The 20,639-nt window shown below is 39.7% G+C and overlaps 1 protein-coding gene across 4 annotated transcripts in view; it reads right to left on the bottom strand.

Moving 5' to 3' along the window:
- LOC113581251 (glutamate receptor ionotropic, kainate 5) overlaps positions 1-20,639 on the bottom strand; it is a 65,519-nt gene that overhangs the window by 6,003 nt on the left and 38,877 nt on the right. For 2 of the 4 annotated variants that reach the window (XM_081696881.1, XM_027016261.3), the window contains exons 8-19: positions 19,322-19,500; positions 18,512-18,565; positions 17,709-17,870; positions 16,578-16,730; positions 13,572-13,676; positions 12,983-13,090; positions 12,169-12,372; positions 9,087-9,200; positions 5,053-5,162; positions 4,220-4,393; positions 3,524-3,689; positions 2,719-2,944 (exon numbers count right to left, since the gene is read on the bottom strand). In XM_081696881.1, coding sequence (XP_081553007.1) covers positions 2,719-2,944; positions 3,524-3,689; positions 4,220-4,393; positions 5,053-5,162; positions 9,087-9,200; positions 12,169-12,372; positions 12,983-13,090; positions 13,572-13,676; positions 16,578-16,730; positions 17,709-17,870; positions 18,512-18,565; positions 19,322-19,500 — 1,755 coding nt within the window. Of the gene's footprint in view, positions 1-2,718; positions 2,945-3,523; positions 3,690-3,845; positions 3,970-4,219; positions 4,394-5,052; positions 5,163-9,086; positions 9,201-12,168; positions 12,373-12,982; positions 13,091-13,571; positions 13,677-16,577; positions 16,731-17,708; positions 17,871-18,511; positions 18,566-19,321; positions 19,501-20,639 lie in introns of those variants that run through there. The other 2 variants (XM_081696885.1, XM_081696891.1) reach the window with 2 other exon arrangements.

Raw genomic sequence — 20,639 nt, 5'->3', positions numbered from 1 at the left:
TCGTTTAATCAACCAGTGCTGTACTTGAACAGAATTATGCTCTAAAGAGCAGGTTTCCCAAATTAGTTTCTTTCTTTTTTTAAATGTCAAAAATGTGATTATATGGAAGAGCAGGCCATAATTCACCTAAAGTGAATTACACTAGTTGCCTGCTTTTCAATGCATAATTCTTCTAGCAAATTATTCTAAGCAAATAAAAATGTGTTTAAATAATTTGCTTATTTCTAAGCAAATTATTTAAACGCATTTTTGAAGATATGACAATGTAAAATGTGTGTGTTGCTTGTTACATAAGACATTTATGTAACAGAACACATTGCAAATGGTTCACAAAACATTTACAAGTGTATGTCCATGTATATCTATGTCCACTGTATATGTATGCCCCAGTTCAGATGCCATTTCTACATACATCCACCACCTCAGATCTTTTAACCACACTCACTACTAGTCATCATTGAAACCAGTTTCTAGATTTGACCTTCAGCTGGAGCTCTGCTATCACCAACTTCACCCTAATGCTACAACATGTATGTAATCACTTATGTGTCTTTTCCTTCTTCTTTGACCCAAACTTCTCTGACCCAAATATCTGGTTTTCTACCATTACAGCTTGCTTCAGATAATTTCTTTAAAGTCTCTCTCCTTCCACAGTCTCTCTGAGAGCTCTTATCTCCACAACCAGATTTTCAGAGCCACTTGCCAATAATACAGCCATCATGATTATCTTGAGTGTCTTGGTATCTCTAGGTTCACTCTGCCATCACGCGCTAAAACTTTGCCAACCTTCATCTTTCAATTCTTCCTTGGCATTTATTCTTTAAGTTCATAGACCAATATTACACAGAGCTGAGAAAAATGCAAGAAATCTAACTGAACCAACCTGTTCAAGCATTAGATAGTCCTTACCCCCATTAAATAAATTATTAACACATGCTATTAAAAAAAACCCCAAAATCATTTATTCTCTGCCTTCTAATTAACCCAGGCAAATAATTCTCTCTTTAATATCCTTCCTCTCACTCTCACTGCAGATGGGTTCATGACAATTTTTTAAACAGAAGGTCACTGATGTCTACTAGTCCTTCAATTATTCTGTTAAGATGAATGCACCATACACATAAATCAACCTCTAATAACTTTTAGATGATTCAATGATAACAAAGTTATGGATGTTGTGATCTCCAGCCATCCTATGGCATGCTCCCTTCCCCCAGTCCCATTTGTGTTCCTTTAAGACAACTCTAACCACCGCACAACCAGGGTGACTCCAGCAATCTATACTTCAATGACAAATGGTCATGTTTTATCCATATACAATTCAGCTTGAGTTACTGTTCTACCTAAGAAGCCTACCCTCAAGCCCCAAAATAATGGAAGCTACCTGTCTCTCTACTACTACTTCTGTTTAAACCTCTGGGATAGGAAGACATGGAACACTTATCATCTAAACAATAGAAGAAAGTCTTTACCCCTGACCCCAACAGCAAGTCTACCCCCAAGCCCAGCTATGTTGAAAACTACCTGTCTCTCTGCTGTTTTCTCCATCCTGAACTCTGGAAAAGGCATTCTCTTTCATCACATCTGCAGAGGAAAACCACCTAAGGCTTGGCATACCACTGGAAGAGTACTCCTGGCAGGTACTGAAGCACTCCAAACTGCCCAAGAGAACTGTCATTTGTGTTTATCCTGTTTCCTTCACCCTTCATCCCGACAGTGTGAATCATCAGATTCTTTCACCACTTGCTTTCACACTTTGTTGGGAACCAGGAACTCTGTCTTGTCTTTGTTCCCATTACATTTCCAAGGTCCATTGCATTTGGCAGCCTAGGGTGCATCACTTTGAATACCTTATAATCAGTGCTTGCCAGGAGTAAGTATGGCTTTTCTTATCAGTACTACATGATAATACTCTCTTTTTGTCAAACCTTCCTACAGGTTCTTTCTTAAGATCTGCAACAAGGTTGGAAAATCTCACTGCATGGTAGAATTAACTCTTCCAACCTGATCTCTTCCAACCTATCTATATATTTTTGTCTATCTATAGATAGACAAATCTATATATTTTTGTAAATGTAGTGTAAATCTATTTAAAGAACATTTATTAAATGTTAAATGTGAAACATTTATTCATCTGATCACTTGATAGAAAATTGCTCCTTGCTAAATGTTGCTACTCTGTTGCTACTCTGGAAATCCTGCACTCTAACATGTCATTTGTCACCCCTCTGTCACTTGTACCTGATTAAGCTAGAGGAAGAATTTTGTTTAGTTTATAAATTCTTTTAAAACTTTTTTGGCATCAGATTCTCTGTACATGTCTTATCTGTTTGTACATTTATCAAAGTTACTCTGTATTTAAAGTGTCTGTCAAATAACCATAATCATCATCCTCTGTCTTTTTGTAGTAATCAGTCAGTGTAATGAAGGCCCACTGTGGCAAATGTATTAATTTAACCTCTTTCCTTATTCTCTCCTTGCTAACATCCCCTTTTCCACAGCGCATGCTCCCTGTGTCAAAGCAAAGTTGACAGAAATGCAATGTCTGCTTCTACCCCTCAATGCCAAAAAACACACCAAAGTTCCAGACCGGTGCAATTTGAGGTGGAGGGTTCAGATATCTTTTTTCTCTCCCTCTCAGACAAACACACACATTCACTCTCTCTCTCTCTCTCTCTCTCTCTCTCTCTCTCTCTCTCTCTCTCTCACTTAACTTACCAAGGGGCATGCCGATGCCATAGCCTTTGGTGTCCAGCAGACCCCCAATCTGCGTGAGGTTGCAGTTGAGACGTCGGTGGTACTCGTTCATCGTACTCTCCAGCAGGAAAGCATACTTAGAGTTGAGTACGCGGGCAACACCCTCCTCTGTGCTCTTCACGAACACACTAGGCTGCTTGGAATACATGTAGTTCCACATGCGCTGGTACGTCTGGTACCGGGAGTTCTGTGTGTATGTGTGGGTGTGGGTGTTTATGGTTGGATTAATGGAAGCCAGAGGATAAAAGGAGGACATCAAGTGGAAGAGGCAGATGGAGAGGGAAAGGGAAAGGGAGAGACAGAGAGTGAGGGATAAGGAGAGGGAGAGGGAGGGAAAGGGAGAGACAGAGAGTGAGGGATAAGAAGAGGGAGAGGGAGAAGGAGAGACAGTGAGAGTGAGGCAGGGAGAGACAGATAGAGAAAGAGAGGGGGGAGTGACAGATGGAGAGAGTGAGAGACAGACAGAAAGAGAGTAAGACATGGAGAGAGACAGATAGAGAGGGGGAAGAGAGAGAGAGACAAATAGAGAAATAATTACTTAATGAAAAATGACTCAGGAAATTAGGAGGAAATTTGTATTGGTTTAGATCTCCACAGATTTCTACCCAAGTAAAACTGGATTAGTGGCTTACTACTGAACACTCTCTTTCACTCTCACTCTCTCTCGCACACACACACTCACACAAAACATTGAGAAAAGATTTTTAAGACAGATGCAAGGCTCAATTAATCATACTGGATAAGGTTAAAAGGTGAGAAGTCTGACCATGAAGAAGGTCATGGTGCTGCCTCCATGGATGGTGCCATACTGAATGTTGGTCTGGTCTGCTAGGTCATCTGCAGACTCAATAGGCACCTCCATCCTTTGAACTGTCAAAAACGCAGCCAGGTTGGCCGTGTATGAGGAAATGATGATCAACGTGAATGCCCACCTGAGGGACCAAACACACACACACACACACACACACACACACACACACACACACACACACACACACACACATACATACATACATATTCACACTCAATTAAGTTACCCCGTAAAGTATCTGGTAAAATCTGTGAGATATTTACTAAACATACATACATACACAAACAATATGGTTAGAACAGACATATTTATTTGAGAAGATGACTGGAGAAACAGTTCTGGAGTGGAAGGATGGAGATGGTGGTGTGATGAATGAAAGAATCATTTGATATATCATTTATCTGAGAAAGGGAGAAGAAAAAGAGAAAATAAAACCTTATTGTAGACTCTAAACAAATATATAAATTGGGTAAAATGTCTTGATCTTGACCTCATAGGCACTCAAACACCAGAGTTCATCATTCTCTCTCTCTCTCTCATTCTCTCACACACACTGACACACACACACACACACACACACACACACACACACAAAAGAAAACAAACAAAAAAACAAAAAACAAACACACATCTCCTTTAACACCTACTCACCAGACACCGCTAACACACCTCGTTGAAAGGGCCCGAGGCATGATTTCTGAACCCTGCTGCATGAAACCTCCTACCGGAAACCACAGGCTGTTTCCCAGTGTGTACTGATTCTCCAGCAGGTCCCTGCGTTCTCGTAGACATGGATGGGGGTTATACCACTCATAGGGGCTCAGCCTGGAAGGGAGAGAGACAGCAGGTAAGACCCACAGCTATCTCATAATCAAAAGATTATAGGTAATATTGGATGAATATTACAGAGAAACAAAATGAAAATGGAAGACAGAAGAAACAGGGTGGAGGGATTATTATGAGCTTTTATTTTAATCATATTGTAATTGAATCACATACATCACATACTTATTCTATTATTAAATGATTAACTACTTTTGTTAAACAATTATTGTATTAATATAATTTCAGTGAAAGAGAGAGAGATAAATCTGTAAGGGTGGATGTGAATTTTTGAAAGAATTCTCTCCACACACATTCACACACAAAAGGAATGAGAATCTTCATCTGTGAAGGCTGTAATATGCAAACACATTAAACCAAGATGTAAAGGAGCATGTTAATGACTCATAAAGATTGGGGAATTGGAGAGGCGGAGACACTAGAACAAGGATTAATGAAAATGTCCAGTTAGGTGTGCTGTTCCCAGGACCACCAAGCACTTTTACGAACCCTCATCCTCTATTAGACCTTCTCACCTTAATTTGCTATGTGAACCAATGCATTTTTCATCAGTGTATGTATGTGTGCGCGAAGAGTTAAATAATGTGGGTAAAGCTGGGATGGAAGTGGCAAAGCTGCGGCACTGACAGCAAGGAAGGTACCTGGCAGCCAAGAAGAGAATGCAGCTAACGGCTAGGTAGGCTAAGAGCATGAACAGCCAGACAGCAGGAGAGAACGGGTCCAGGAAGGAGAAGTAGCCTGGCTTCCTGCCCTGCAGGAAGAACAAAATAAGGTGTGTTCAACTCAATAAACAGAGTTCTTGGTATTGGAGGAACCTCCAGGTTGTATTTGAATATAAATGTATTTGTCTATTACTTTGCAGACAGAGTAATAAATTCCACAAAATTAAAAGATATCTTCATTGCCCTCACAGACATCAGGGACATCTGAGCAAGTTAATCTTTTATTTGAGAGTCTGATTTCAGGAGTAGTTGGATTACCCCTTTATTGTTTGGTTAGTATGTGAATACTTATAATTAATAACATTTAATATTCTCTCAGTAAATAAAGGTGCACTGTTTGGCAGTGGTGGCCCTGTTATCACCTAATTTACATGGCACAGTAAGACCAGTAAACCTTCCTCTATGATGTCTGTATATTCAAACAATTCAGAAAGCTCCATAGCAATTGGCCAAATAAGTAAGTCGCACATCTTAGGGATAAAACCAATTTTATTTTATATTTTAATATATATTTTCTATTAACTTATTGTAGTTTGTGTTTTTGGAATTTCATCATTTCTTTCACTTTCTGTACTGTGTACTGTAGTTTTTCAGTTGTTTTAGTCTGTTGCGGTGTTAAGTAGCAGAAGGTTAAGTTTGGTTTTGTTCCTTACTGTATCATCTATTAAATGTGCAACTTAATTAAAAAAGCAGTCTTCAGCTTTTAAAAACTAACTGCCCTAACTTATAAACCCAATTACATGCATGACTAGAATTTTCACTTTATTAAATAGTTATTTATTAAACAGGCTGATTTTTTCTCACCCTTCCAAGTATAGGTTTAACACCGTTAAATTTTGTACCACAAAAATTCCACCCAAGATGCTTTTGGGCTGTTCTGAGTGGCTGTTAGGACCCTGCTGTCTAAGCAGAGCAAGCACTTATGTCTCCTCACAAGATTGACTGTACTGCTACAATCTCTCCTGCATCTTGGCTCTGAATCAACCAACAAATGTTTTGGATTTCTGAAAATAACCCAGAATACTTTCCAGATATCAGCAAATCTCTTTTGCCAACTCTCAATCAGATTCAGTGGCTCATGAGTCCAGCAGGAAGAAAGAGAAGGCTGACACTCTGCTGACTAATAAGGACTTCAAACCAAACTGAGTTAGCCAAAAGGTACAGGGACAAACCCCTGGAGTCCTGGGTCACTCTACAATAGAATTAATAATTAAACATGAAAGCAGACTGGTGTAGGCTTTGTTATGCTTTGCAATATACTGAACACAATAACATCATTCCAGTCAATTATGGTTATTTCAAAAGGTTTCACTGCAGAAATCGCTGATGGCCATTGCGGAAGTAAACATCCATTCTGCCCAGCATAGGCATGGCTTAATGAAGGTGAGATTGTAAGGTTACGTGATCATGGCTTTGAGGCTGTATTACAGACAGGTCACTCAGCAGAGCACACATGCAAAATAGGTAATGAATGCTTCTGGAGTGCCCTAATCAAAATTCAAATTTAAATGCCCTAGAGCTCATCTGGCCAAGATCTGAAATAAAGACATCATTGTTATAAAAATGCTGCCAGGTAAGACTGTGCTACATGTGTGCCTTCACTTTGTTGTGAAAGGCAGCAAGTTTTTACACCAAGCAAATGGAAGCAACTATGTTTTTACATCCACTTACTGGAACCTGATTATTAAAAACAAAGTAATAATTTGGCCAGCCATTACATGGTTACTGGTAACCATATTTGTGTGATGTGTTTTTGATTATCCTACATGCTGCCATGCATTGAGATGAGGTGGGACAGGGCAGGACAAAGCATGGCTGAGATGAATGATGTGAGGGTGGGCCAAAGCTAGCTGTGGGTGGGTGAGGCTGGGCATGGGTGCCCCCACATATAAAACTGACTGAGCACCTGGACCAGGACCAGGACCATAGCAGCACATAGATGCAGTCCAGAGTTCATAGCGCATATAGTGTTGTGGGAGGACTGGAGCCTGGTTCCTTTGCAGATCTTTAAGCCACTGCACAGGGACTGGGAGCAGCCTGTATATAATGCCAGGTATGGGTACCGCTATACCATTGCCCCAGGAAGCTTCCTGCCCTGTTACTGCCAAGTGTGCCAACTGTTTGCAAGAATTCCTTTAAATATGTGGTTTTAAACAATTTGTGGTAATTGATGATTTTACATGGCCATAATAAAAACTAGTTAAGCCTTATTTTGTGGCTTAACTAGTTTTTATTATGACCATGTATATTCATCTGTTGGCTTCAACATTTTCAAGTGATGACCACAAGTGATGACTAAATTTAACAGGAGGGCTAGGCTGGCAAAAATAACTGTATACATAGTCAGATAGTTGTTGGAAGCATATGCAAAAGAAAGCCATAAAGCAATGTATAGTACTATGAAACTAAAACTAGAAATGGACATGGACAAACACTGCAGTTTACATCTAAAATATACTTAGCTCTGACAATACTACAACCACAAACTGATAGTAAAAACATTTTCAGGGTGATTGTGGACAAAAGTCCCTGTTATCTTCTGTTTTAGTTTGCCTTTCTTAATAATTAGTGTATAAGATAAATCAATTATCTTCTCCACACTTGTCATTTTGTGAAGAACAATTCTATTTAAGTTAATTTTAGTTTTGTTGGGAGAACCCAACACCCTCACTGCTAGGTAGCATCATGGCTCAGAAGCTAGTCAACAACATTTCTACATATTCTTTTTGATTATACCTTGTAATTGTAACTGGCTCATTGTATTTAAAACTCCAATGAGACTTTTAAGACACTTCCAGATGCTTCATGCCTTATCATGTATATTGGACTGTATGAGACTCCACTGTATGCCCTCTCTTGTAGAGTATGGACAGCTATGATTAGCTGATTCACATCACTAAAAATATTGGAAGAAAGGTTCGATTCTTCAGTCTCTAGAGTGGCTATGAAAGAACTGGCACAGAGAGCGAGAGCGAGAAAGAGAGAGAGAGAGAGAGAGAGAGAGAGAGAGAGAGAGAAAGAGAGAGAGAGAGAGAAAGAGAGAGAGAGAGAGAGAGAGTGAAAGAGTTATAGAGTTGGGGGAGGGTGGTTGTAGAGGGGTTATGAGTTTAAAGAGTGTCTGGCTGCACATGGTGCCAACTAGCTGTGTAGGCAATTTGCTTATATTCCATAGGCACCCTAAATTTCCAAAATGATGGCACTGGCAAATTAATTCTGTCTCACCAGCCTGTGTATGGGTTTGTATGGGTTTGTCGGTGGCAGTCCATGTTCAGAAATGTGACTCCAATGGACATGCTGCTGAGAGTTCACAGTATATTTGCATCCACTCTAAGGGGACTGTAGTGTGAGAATGGACCATGAAAGTCCTGCCAGCACCCTAGAACCACACACAGCTTTCCTTTATCTTGAGGCTGCATACACCTCTCAGATCAAAAATGTAATGCTTTGCCACTCTCACCTCGAGAACAGGAGGGAAAGTTTTAGTTTTTTATATCCCTGCCACTAAACCTGGTAATCTGGAATCAATAGGTTATTTTGACACTAAAGGGTGTGTCACAATGTAGAAACAACTGATTTCATGTCAGAGATTCTTTCCAAAAATAGAGCATTGTAGCAATAGGAATTTATATTCTTAAATACAATATTTTAAACCATATGTACTTCCCAAATATATACTTAAAATGAAATAAAAATACTCTAATCTTGATTAGAATATCCTAAATGTGGCATGAGGAAAGAGCTATTTAGTCCTTTGAACTTTCATTGGGGTTTTTTGTTTTGTTTTTTATTCTCAATTAGTACAACTATAGTGTCCTTTGTATTCACAACATAGGAAAATACTGCTTTACAAATTCATGACATAAACCTTGTCTGAGTTAACACATCATACCCAGAAACTCCCAGACGTGTGTGGGATGCAACATGAAGGCACTGTTGGCGTGTGGGCCTCTTACTATGTGGACGCGGTAAAGAATGCTGATGCCGAGAGTCATAAAGGGCTTGGAGAAGTCTATGACCTTCTCCCTCTCGGAGGTGATAGTGAAACCTGCTACAGCCAGGTCTGCTTTCTGTGAGAGAAGGAAAAAGCGAAAAGAGAAGATGAGCAACAAGAGGAGAAGAGACGGTGACAGAACGGCATGGAGAGAGAGGTGGAGGGAATGAGAGAGAGGGGGGAGCAAGATGGAAAGAGATCAAAAAGTGATAAAATAATGACAGTCACTGTTCTTTAACCTGCTCATGCTAGAGAACCGAACAGTAATAAATTAGAAAAATAAGCAGACACAAAGTCAGAACAGGAATCCCATTTCCAAAATGTTTTAAAACTCAGAAACACACACTGTCTGTAACTACAGAGATTCTCCTTATTGCATTTCCCCCTTTGCCTCTGATGTAACTCTCTTTCATTATGACCTGTAATCTATTTGGCAGGTTTGGCTTCACTCCAGAGCTACACATTTCCTTGCTACTATTCTATTTGACATATCCGTGTTACAGAACATAGGGGTACTATGAAAGAATGAATGAGTATGTTATCTTTTGCTCATAGTTTTCTTTTTTTTAATACAGGGTTTGCTTTCATGATTAGCTGTAGTTAATATGAGCTAAATCTTTCACAAATCAATATGTAAAATCAGTTATCCATTAAGTACATGGCCTTTTTGTTGCAGTTATATTAAATACAGACAAATATTGTGAGAGTTTTACACCTAGATCACTGCAGAGTTTAGTTCCAACACTAATCTATCACACCAGGCTCTAATATGCTACTGAAGCACTTTACCTGGATCAGGTGTGTTACATTAGGTTTGGAAGTAAACTCAGTAGGACAATAGTTCACCAGGACTGAACTTGGGCATCCCTGAGCTTGTGAGTTTAACAGCTAGTGAAACTAACTCACCTTTTTAAAACAATACTTATTTTTCTTAGGACCACACAATGATCACTAGATGGCAGAGTGAATAATGTCTAATGTAGATGCTCTCTCCACCTCTTACTGATCTTATATATATTAGATTAGGTTGAAAAATGGCCCTGGCAGTACAATTCAACATTGAGACATGACTCAAAGCAAGAAATGTAAATAAATCTGCTCTCAAATATATTCGGACCAATGACCTTTGACAGTCAACCTCTGACACCAACAGTCATTTGTCTCAAAGTTAACTTCTGCTGACTGGTCAGTATATAGGAAGTGCTTAGTGTCTAGGGAAAAAGTAAAAGGGCATACTTCCCCTGAAGGTGTATAGAGCATATACTATTACATGCTGTTTAAGCTACATTCTCCAGACTGACATTAATCCATCTACCTTGGTTTTGAAAGTCAGTTAAGGTCAGAGTTAGTCATTTGGGGGTGTGTCATCTTTAGATGGAAGAGGAGGGACAGGAAAAGAATAAAGTCAAAGAAAAGGGACAGAGAGATACTTTATAACAGCATATACAATTGGTCGCATGCACGTCTGGAATGATATTAGAAGGGCAAAAGGAAATTGTTTATGTATTTAGGGCTCAGGAGAAGAAATGGCTCAGAGACAGAAAAAAACACCATCAAATAATGATAAAAGGAACGACAGAGGTATGAGGTGGAATGTGGTATGAGAGTCTTGAGGGCAACAAAGAAAAGGGATATTTGTTGTGGAGTGGGGGTGGGGTCTTCCAGAAGAATGAAGGAACACAGCCCTAGGAGAGTGGAACAAATGATGAATATAAGACAGAATATGTCTTGTAGGAGTACATGAGCCAAGGCAACATAGTTTTTAGTGGGCAAGAGTTGTGCATTGTGGATTTAAGAGCAAAAAGAAATGAGATAGAGGTGGTCAGGGACTGTTGAGACCAAGGAAGCAGAAGATGAGCATTCAAATAGGGGTGAGGGAGACATGTTGCTATGAAAATGTAGAGAGGAGGAGAGAGGAATGCAGTCTGTGGGCTCATGAGGAATGAAGGAGTGTGAGAGGGTGAGGAAATGACATTGAGGAAGGTGAGAGGTGGTGGTGGAGAGGTTGATGGAGTACAGGGAGAACAGAGTGATTATTAGAGTTCTTAAAAATTTCTAAAAGAAATGCACCCCAGACACCTTCAGGTTACTTAATTACTTCTTAATTGATTAACAAGGGTAGCCTCATTAAAGACTTCATGATAGTTTCATCAAGTACCACTGTCATGAGAGAAGGGATCGTGGCATGTGTTTTCTGTGTGTGTGTTTTCTGGTGTGTGTGTGTGTGTGTGTGTGTGTGTGTGTGTGTGTGTGCATGTGTCACCACAAGTTTTCATGCAGAGCACATTAATGTGTGCCAACCTCACACTTTCTCTAGCAGTTGTAATTGAAACACACCATGATATAATTGGCAATAGAGACACATGATTACAGTGAATGAGTGAGTGTGTGTTTGTGTGTGTGTGTGTGTGTGTGTGTGTGTGTGTGTGTGTGTGTTCATTCCTATGCTGGCATGAATTGGCTAAGACCTACTCACACCATGGGCAATACAAGGTCATTACCATCATCATTACCAATATCATTATGTTTAGAATTAGCAGTAATAGTGGAGCTGCTGAAAAAATATCTGTAATCTCAGCTCTAATGGAAGAATTGGTTTAGCAGCAGCCTGAGCAGTACTGGGGCTGGTTTCAATAGGCAAGGAGAGTGGAATGCACTTGTGAGGCACATAGATGAAATATTCAGCTGAGAGAGAGAAAGATTCAAAATTGTAGTGAAGTACACAAGGCTTCCTGAGAAACAGGATGTTTTGGACAGAGGTCCTTCATGAGCTGTACAACCTTTTTTGCAGCACTTTGCTTACACAGCTGATGGACCTCTGTCTGAAAAGATCCTGTTTCTTGTCTCTCTCTCTCTCTCTCTCTTTCTACTATCTATACATCTCTTACTACATTACACTGCAGTTACTGATCTGGAATATTTTTTGGAGATATATATGTGTGTGTGTGTGTGTGTTTCTGTGCATATATATATATATGTGTGTGTGTGTGTGTGTGTGTGTGTGTATGTGTGTGTGTGTGTGTTTCTGTGCATAATACTCTTACCCTGTTAATGAGCTCCCCCACCATGCCTGTCCAGGACCCATTTGGCTCTGGCGCTCCATACAACCCATCATCGACCAGCTTAATTTTAAATGAGAACTTTAAAATGTCCGCCAGCTCCCGCAACATATCCACACAGAACCCTTCATACTGGTCATTCCCCTCAAAGTCCTGGTAGTTTTCTTTCCGCATCACATATGGGTTCTCCTGCAAAGTAATGGAACACTCATTTCATCTCTGTAATGTAGTGCTGTACATATGTGTATGTGTCATAAACTTAAATCGAAACCACTGTTTGGCTCACTGGTAGGCAATAAAAAGACATTAAAGTTGCTGCTGAACAGTGATTGCTTCATTTTAACACAAGCTGCTTTTAGGCTAAAATGTCACTGCATAGTATGTCTAGAGGGACTTAGAGGGTAATGGGAGGCAACTGGAGAATAGCCACTTTATAACTCTTCTGTCGGTTCAGTAAAGAGATGCTATGCAGATCCATTAAATCCATTAAGTTCAGTAAGGAATTCATCTTCTCCATTACATAATACTTAGGTATTACAAATGATTAGGAGATTATAAGGCTTTTGGCATTGTGCACATGTAGCCCTGAGATGTCTATGCCCTTAATACAGAACGTCTTAATTCTGTAAAAACCTATTAACAGTAATGGACTGTCAACTTTGAGTTAAACCTATAAAAAAAGTTAAAAGTTAAGCCTTTACTGTTGTGGTAATGAACCAACAAGGAACTCAATATGTCACATTTGTGTCACTATAATGAAGCCTTTGTCAGTTTGGTGGCAGATCTGAAGTTCTCTTACCAATATGGTGGTCACAGTAAGTGTCTTGTTGGCCAAAGTCTGTGATGTGTTGATGTCTAAAGAGGTGGAGTTCATTGCCAGTGTGTTGTTGGAGTACCAGATACCAATCTGCAACCAAAGCAGTGGAGAGGGTGCATGGAATAAAGTCATGGAGAAACACAGAGGTGGAGAAAGAGTGGAGACATGGACATGGAGCATTTAGAAAAGGAAAGAAGGAAAGACAGAAGAAAAAAGTTCTGTGCTGTTCCTATGGTCCTACAACAAGCAAGCCAGAAGCCAGCTTCTCTATGACATGCTACTGCAAAAAATATGTGTGCAAACAATTGCAAATACAGTAGATATTATGATTTAGACCAAATGAAACAAATCTCATGAATAATTCATTTCTCCTTTAAAATGTGTTTAACCTAATGTGTGAAAGAAGGAAACTGAGCCAGTGAGTACCATAAATGTTTGGATGACACAGAAGTATTTATTCCAGCTACCATATTTTGCCACCCTCCTAACCTCTTCATAACATATGACCTTGTTATGGTCTTTCAATGATCTCCTTTACTTTTATAAGATGATGTGCACATGTGTGTGTTACCTCTTTGTGCCCTCCTCGAAACTTCTCTAGAATGTGTATGGTGTAGTTTGTTCTCTGGCCTTTACTGTTAAACTCCACTCTCCCTGTCAAGCCATCATACTCCACCTTAAAAAATGAACATAAATAATGAACTGAGACAGTAGGAGAGAAAACAGATAGCAAAGAAAAGGCATTAGAGAAACCTGAATGATGGGTTTTGCCTGTGTGTGAAGTAACTGTCTTTGTCTGTTTTCTAATCAAACAGGTTGACAAAAAGATTTAAGGTGGAATTAAGCATGACTAACAGGCATACGGTATTTGTATGCATGTGGGTTTTCTTGCTGTGGAATAATAGCAATTCAAACCTCTTCTTTGGGAAATTACTGAAGAAATAAGTGTATATGTATAGGGAGTAATAAAGTAATGAAGTAATGAGTGTGTATGTATATACATAAAATGAATGTGTATGTATATATATAAAATAAAGTAATAAGTGTATATGGAGTTATGAAGTATATAGAAAGAAAGTATGGAAAGAAACAGCAACATCTAGGTAGGTCAAAGCTGTGCACAAGGAAGGAATCATTACCAGAGCTATGAAGAAAGTTCCTTTTAAACAACTGAAACCCCAAACAACTTCTGAAGTACAGGGGGTACTGTCAGCAAATCGCAACAATTTTAACATCAAAAAACAAAAGAGCCACACAAGATGGAGGCCTTACCTAAGCATCAGCACTTAGGAAAAACCATATTAACATATGGTAAATGCACTAGGACTGGCCAGCACAGGACTGGGACAAAACGTTTCAAATATTTAAACCACAATGGGAAAGAGAAAGTGTGGAGGAAAAACACAGCACACAAAGTATTGCAAGACTTTCCGCATAAGCTAAATTTTCTAGCCATGCATGGTAACCTCAAAGTCATTTCTGAAACTGGCTTACTAATCTTTATTAGCGATATGATTAAGTTGAAACTACAAACAATGAAATGATCAGATGTATTCTAGAACATCTCATTTGTCTGTTGATAAGAGAAGATGAATCGGACAGGGCTTTACACTGGCAATGGAAGAGTTCTTAAGGGGTAAGGTTGTGTACAATCAGTTCATGGTCTAATATGCACTTAATCTATTCAGAACCTTCTCCACATTATCAAGATGATAAGGGCTCAGCGGTAAGGGCTCAGATGTAAGTGCCAATGTTTGCAGGTTTGAGTGGATAAAGATGGTAGTGACCAACTAGCATACACTACTCTAGCTGCTGTGACACATATGGCCAGAAAAGATGCCATTATTCTATTTAGCCTCATTCTCATCCTGTCAAAATCCTGCTGAAGTGTCCAGGTACTTTTGCAAAGCACCAAATCAAGTGAAAAGGGCTCTGTAACAGGTGATCAGGTAATATCACAGTTGTGTTAACTTGGTGTTTATTTTTTGGACATGATATTCTTTTCCCAGTTTATTGGTGTTGTTCTCCAGAAAGACAGCCTGCCTAAGTTGTTGTAAGACTTTTTTAATGACTGCCGTGGGATAACATTCATTACAAAACCTTGCTTAGAGTTTAATTTGTGCTAAAACGACAAGATGAAGAAGCAAATGAAACAAATGGATAACAAATAATCTGTTTGCTTTTGATAAGATGAAAAAGAAGTAAAAATGTTCCTGGATCACTTGGGAATTTTGCAGCACTCTACTGGAATTAGCCCAGCCAATCAGGGAAGAGGGAACATGTCTTAACTGCAAATCAGTCACTTTCCTCCACTGCATGGGTTCTGTGTGTCAGTCTTGCATTCACACTGAGAAAATCAAACTCATTCCACAATGTTCCACAGTGAAATGACAATCAAACCAAATATCCTTGTAGAATGTAAACTGCCACATTTGCTACAGACTCATTTTAAAAAACAAATACCTTGATATTGTGATTGGAACATATTTTTCTTTTTAAATTTTTAAACATAGGCCCAAAACATGATCACCCCACATGTATTGATTTTAAGGATGTGGGTGTCCTAAATTTCACAATCAGGTCTGGTCTAAATCGCCAGTCTAATTACATTCCTAAAACAAAATAATACTGAATATCCTTATATTTCCTATTAATATTCCTGCTTGCATACAAGTAAAGTATGCTTAAAAGTGCTTAAATATTAGATAAATACTATGAACCTTATGAACATGTGCTTTACTAGTGAGAGAAAGAAATGGGGAGAGGGGTGTATAAAATGTGAGAGGGTGAAGAATGAAAGAGGAGCAATATGCATTTTGTTTTTGATAGGTCATTGTAGCATGCCAAATGAAGCTCTGGGTTTCAGACACATTAGGGTGAAGGAAGAAGAGAGAAGAAAAGAAAAGGCATGATGATGAAAACGCAAGCGAACGGAGGTGAAATGATGAGACAGGTGACAGTGACAAACCGAGAACAGCAGAGGAGAGATGCTGCCAAAAGGGGTGTTGGAGTGATGGAGTGATGTGCAAAGACAGAAAGGAACAAACTGCAAAACAGATGGGAAGGGACAGAGAGTGGCAGACTTGGATATAAAAGTAGAAATGACCGGTGAAAGAACCAAGCAAGTCTAGCACTGTCTAGCAGCCAGAAAACAGAATATTTACTAGTGTATAGCACAACCCATACCAATGCTCTTCTATAGGTAGAGTATAAATTAAGACACATTTTTACAATTTAATGTCATTTGAACAAAAATCACCATAACAAAATAATTCTAATAAAAAATAGTTATAACACAACCACATATATGCAAACCCCCCTCCCCCCCAAAATACAAATTAAAAAAACACACCACAAAAAAACAAAGAAATACACCACAAAACATTTAGCTGCTGCACATGCTGACAACACAAGATTAGCATAAATAGAGAAAAACAGACATGCTAGTCAGCCATCTACACCACCAGCACCAGACACAAAAGACACTACCAGGGAAGGAAAACAGTCCCCCCCCCCACCCCCCACCCAGAAAATGCCAGAAAATGGCTGGCGCTGGCATAGCCATGGTGACACACACCATGCGCAGGTAGTTCATGAGGCTGGTGCCATGTTGCCAGATGAGCGCGGAGGTGCAGCTGAGTGGTTTCACCCCGATCTCCTGACTCCGATTTAGCTCACGCACTGCCCCGACCACCACGTGCACTGCGTCAAACATCAGAGCAGACGACAGCTAGGAGGAGACACAAGAAAGAAAAAGAGGCCCCTGAGTGAAGGGAAGCCCTGAGGGAGCTGAGTAAGCATAGTAACAGGTACCGCTGTGGAAAGTCAAAGACAATGTTCAGTGTTCCATGGACATTCCAGCTCTGATGACTTGATGTAATCAAGCTCAGTTATAACAAAATATTGTGGATCTAGCTGGCATGACAGGAAACTTGCTAAAAGTGCAAGGAATACTTTTACCAAGAGTTCATTGTACTGACACAGTTGTATAGTAGTTGCTAGAGGAGCTCTGTCACTATGGAAATATCTCAGTACAGTTCTATAAACAAACATTCTGGTATCAGCAATTAACTCATAATATTCTATGTAATTTTTATTTACCAGGCTTAACTGCCAAAACACAATGGTTAAGTATACTGTGCTCACCCTAATTCTGCAGGCTCAAATGGCCAAAAGGAAGCATACACAGAGACCCAGATAGAAATAAAAATTGATTGAGAGGAGAGGACATTAACTAGGGTTGAGAATCAGAGAGAGGGGGAGTGAGAGAAAAGGCTTTAGTGACTGAATATAATTTTTCATGCCTATAAGGGTCTGAAGGTGACATTCTTCTAGACTGCCTTATAGAACAATTCATGTATATCAACCCAGCTGACATTAAAAAATGGTTCCTTTGGTTTCTAAGTATCAAGACATTCCTGGATAGAGTATCTCCTATGCAAGATAACTAATCATCAAGCTAGCAAAACAGATGATCACAGTAGAAATGATTCATGTACCTTAGTTTGAGAATATGGCACCTCATGCTTAACATGGAATATGGGGCAAAATAAGATCCCTGAAATTCTACTGTGGTGCATGTGGGCACAAAACACTCATGTTAGTGCAGGTCTGTCTCAGCACCAGTGTGCGTGTCTGTGTGTGTGTTTATGTGTGTGTGTCTGTACATGCATGTGTGTGTGTGTGTGTATACATGCATGAGGCTCACAGCTGGACCCGGGTAAGGGCTCAGGTCGCATCCTTCCCTCCAAGACAGGTTGAGACTCCTGATGAACTCCAGGTAGAAGGGATGACTACTGTTCAGCATGGAGAAGCCCACAACATTGGACTGGTCATTTACCACATCATCCAACCTCAGCAGAGGGAAGTCCTTCCAGATCCCAGGAGGTCCAGAGACAGGTGCAGAGAGGAACAGCAGGAACAGGATTTACTTTTTTTTTTTCAGAAGACAAAGATTGTATTTCATTCACATAACCTTTCCACTAATGCCAAGCTTCGGCGTGGAAAGGCATGGGATGAAACTTGCACTCGCACTCTTCATCATTCTGTTTCTTCATCAACCTTGTCAGTTTGGTAGAGGTGAACCCTAAGCACTGATCTTGGGCCAGCTGCCAGAACCCAGGCCCAAAATGTCACTCATCACATAGAAATAACAAAACCCTGGGCATAAATCAGCAAAACACGACTTGCTCTGCTCACGGAAATCCGTGAGGCCTCCAAGGGCCTTACAATCATCACCCAATTCGCCTCACTGCAGCTATTGTAAAATCACTCAGCTCCCCACTGAACAATATATGACCTCAAAATTTCTGCTATGAATTTAAGCAGCGGGAAGTCACCTCAAACAAGGGCATATCCCGCTATGGCCATGATGATGATGAACAGCACAGAGGCATCATGCATTTCTGATGAGCAGACTGGACAAAGCCCAACTCCAGCTCCCACAGGAACCATGGAAAATATGGTTGGTGTGTCATTGGTTGAAGGAGGAAAGTGGGCAGGGTGTCTTACCATTGTGGTGAGGATATACTTGTAGAAGGCTGACATCATACCTAGCTCTGATGCCTAGAAAGAAAGAGAGAGAGAGAGAGAGAGAGAGAGAGAGAGAGAGAGAGAGAGAGAGAGAGTGCAAGAAAGTCACAAACAGACCTCAGTAATACCTACAGCATTTATGTGTTGTCAACAGACACTGACATTATACAATTTGAATTATTATCTGGATCACAAAACTGGCCTAGAGCTGATTATTTCTACTCCTTTTCCTCAGGCATTTAGCTTGTTTATTAGCTCTTGACCTAGAGCTGGGAGTTTTTTTGCTTAGCTGACTGCAGTACCTCATGCTCACACTTTACATGTCTTGGGTAATTGTTTCAGGAAAAGGTTTATGTCACCATAGTTTTGTGTCAACAAGCTCTGAAACACATTATGACAGGTCTTGTGTTGGCCATTTCTTTTCTAATATCACAGAATTGGCGTTCCAGCCAATTCTCGTCATTTGATATTTGCATGATAAAGATGACGTGATAAGGGCAAATGACTAAGCAGATTCTCTAGGATACTGTTCCGCAAAATCAATAATGTTGAAAGCTAAAATACTGATTAATTGAATCACTAAAGAGACAGAATTCAATTGGCTGGATGAATATCAGCTTTTCTGAAAAGCAGCAACAGAAATAAATTAATGCATGCATCAGGTATGTCTACACATAATAACATACGTGCAGGTGGGTGTATGTGCATGCGTGTGTATTCAGCAGCTTAATAAACGCAAAGTGATGGATGCCGCCATGTAGCTGATGCATCAGTGTACTTGTGACGTACCTTCTTGAGTATAAGTATAGATACTGATGCATTGGCATCGATGATAATTGTTGCTACTTTATCATCGCGGATTTCCTTTAGCAAGGGGGTGGGGTCCAAGCTGTCATCAAGCATTCTCACTGACAGCGTGTCCCGGGAAATAAGGAAATGGCGCACCAACTCCTCCAGTCGAAGCAGGCCTGTGGGAGGAGAAAGCCAGGATCACTGCAATAATAAATTGTAACTGTGGTGCCATTTTAGGCTATGTTCAATAATGTAGGCACATTTCTCTTAGTTTTTATGTTCAGCATATGTCCCTGTAACCTTCAGTGAAATCGCTTTATTCAGTGATGGACCTCTTGGGCATTCAAATCCCATTACTGATATTAATCTGAAGTCATATAGTGGATTCATAAAGTATTCAGATGCCTTTAGTATGTGACCGTTATTTAAAACTGTGCTTTGAGATCTTTGAGGTACATGCCCATTCTGTGATCTTTGAGGTATATGCCCATTCCATGATTTTTGAGATACAAGCCCATTTCATGATCTTTTCAGCCTCCTTGGAGAGCTCCCTGATCACACTATCCGAAATTGCATGAAAGCTTTTGGTAGTTCTCAACAACCAGCTATCATTCGCGCAGGTTGCAAACCTGACACAGGCATGCAGATTACTCCCCTGCTACAGCGGAAGGATTCAGCCAGTTCTCTCCATGAGACCACGAATGGCCATTTTCAGAACCTTAAGGCTCGCAGCTGTGTGCTTGGCATTCAACAAGCTGAAGCGCTCCACTCTCACTTCCACTGATGTCTTCCCTACACTCAATTATTGCTTGCATACTGAAGCCCACAGGTCTGTCTGCAAAGCACTAATGGACCAGTGGCCATATAGCTTAGTTGTCCCTTCACTTCTCTATTCTGCAATTATGCATATGTGCTTACCAGTTTCTCTAACAGGACTTTAGCTGGATTATGTCCTATTCCTAGGCTGTGTGTAAGGTTATCTGGATACAAGTGACTGCTACATGCCAGAAATGTAAATGTAATTGTAAAATCTCTGACCATATTATTACTAAAAGAAGACTATGTGATACAACTGGAGATGAAGTGGATACAAGGACAGATAATACCATGTACTTCAAAGAACAAAATGATTATTTATACATACATACATACTACTACTACTACTACTACTAATAATAATAATAATAATAAAATAATAATAATAATAAAAAAAGAAAGAAAGAAAGAAGCAATATAAATTGTAAATTTTCAATAGTTTTTAAACAAAGTGAATCTTTTTAATAACATAATAATTTTGAATGATTGGCAGGTATTT

Source organism: Electrophorus electricus, chromosome 2 (genome assembly GCF_041902795.1).
Source record: "Electrophorus electricus isolate QZ-2024a chromosome 2, ASM4190279v1, whole genome shotgun sequence".
Classification (NCBI taxonomy): Eukaryota; Metazoa; Chordata; class Actinopteri; order Gymnotiformes; family Gymnotidae; genus Electrophorus; species Electrophorus electricus.
Note: the sequence above shows the minus strand (reverse complement) of the source record. Positions and strands in the feature narration are given on the sequence as shown.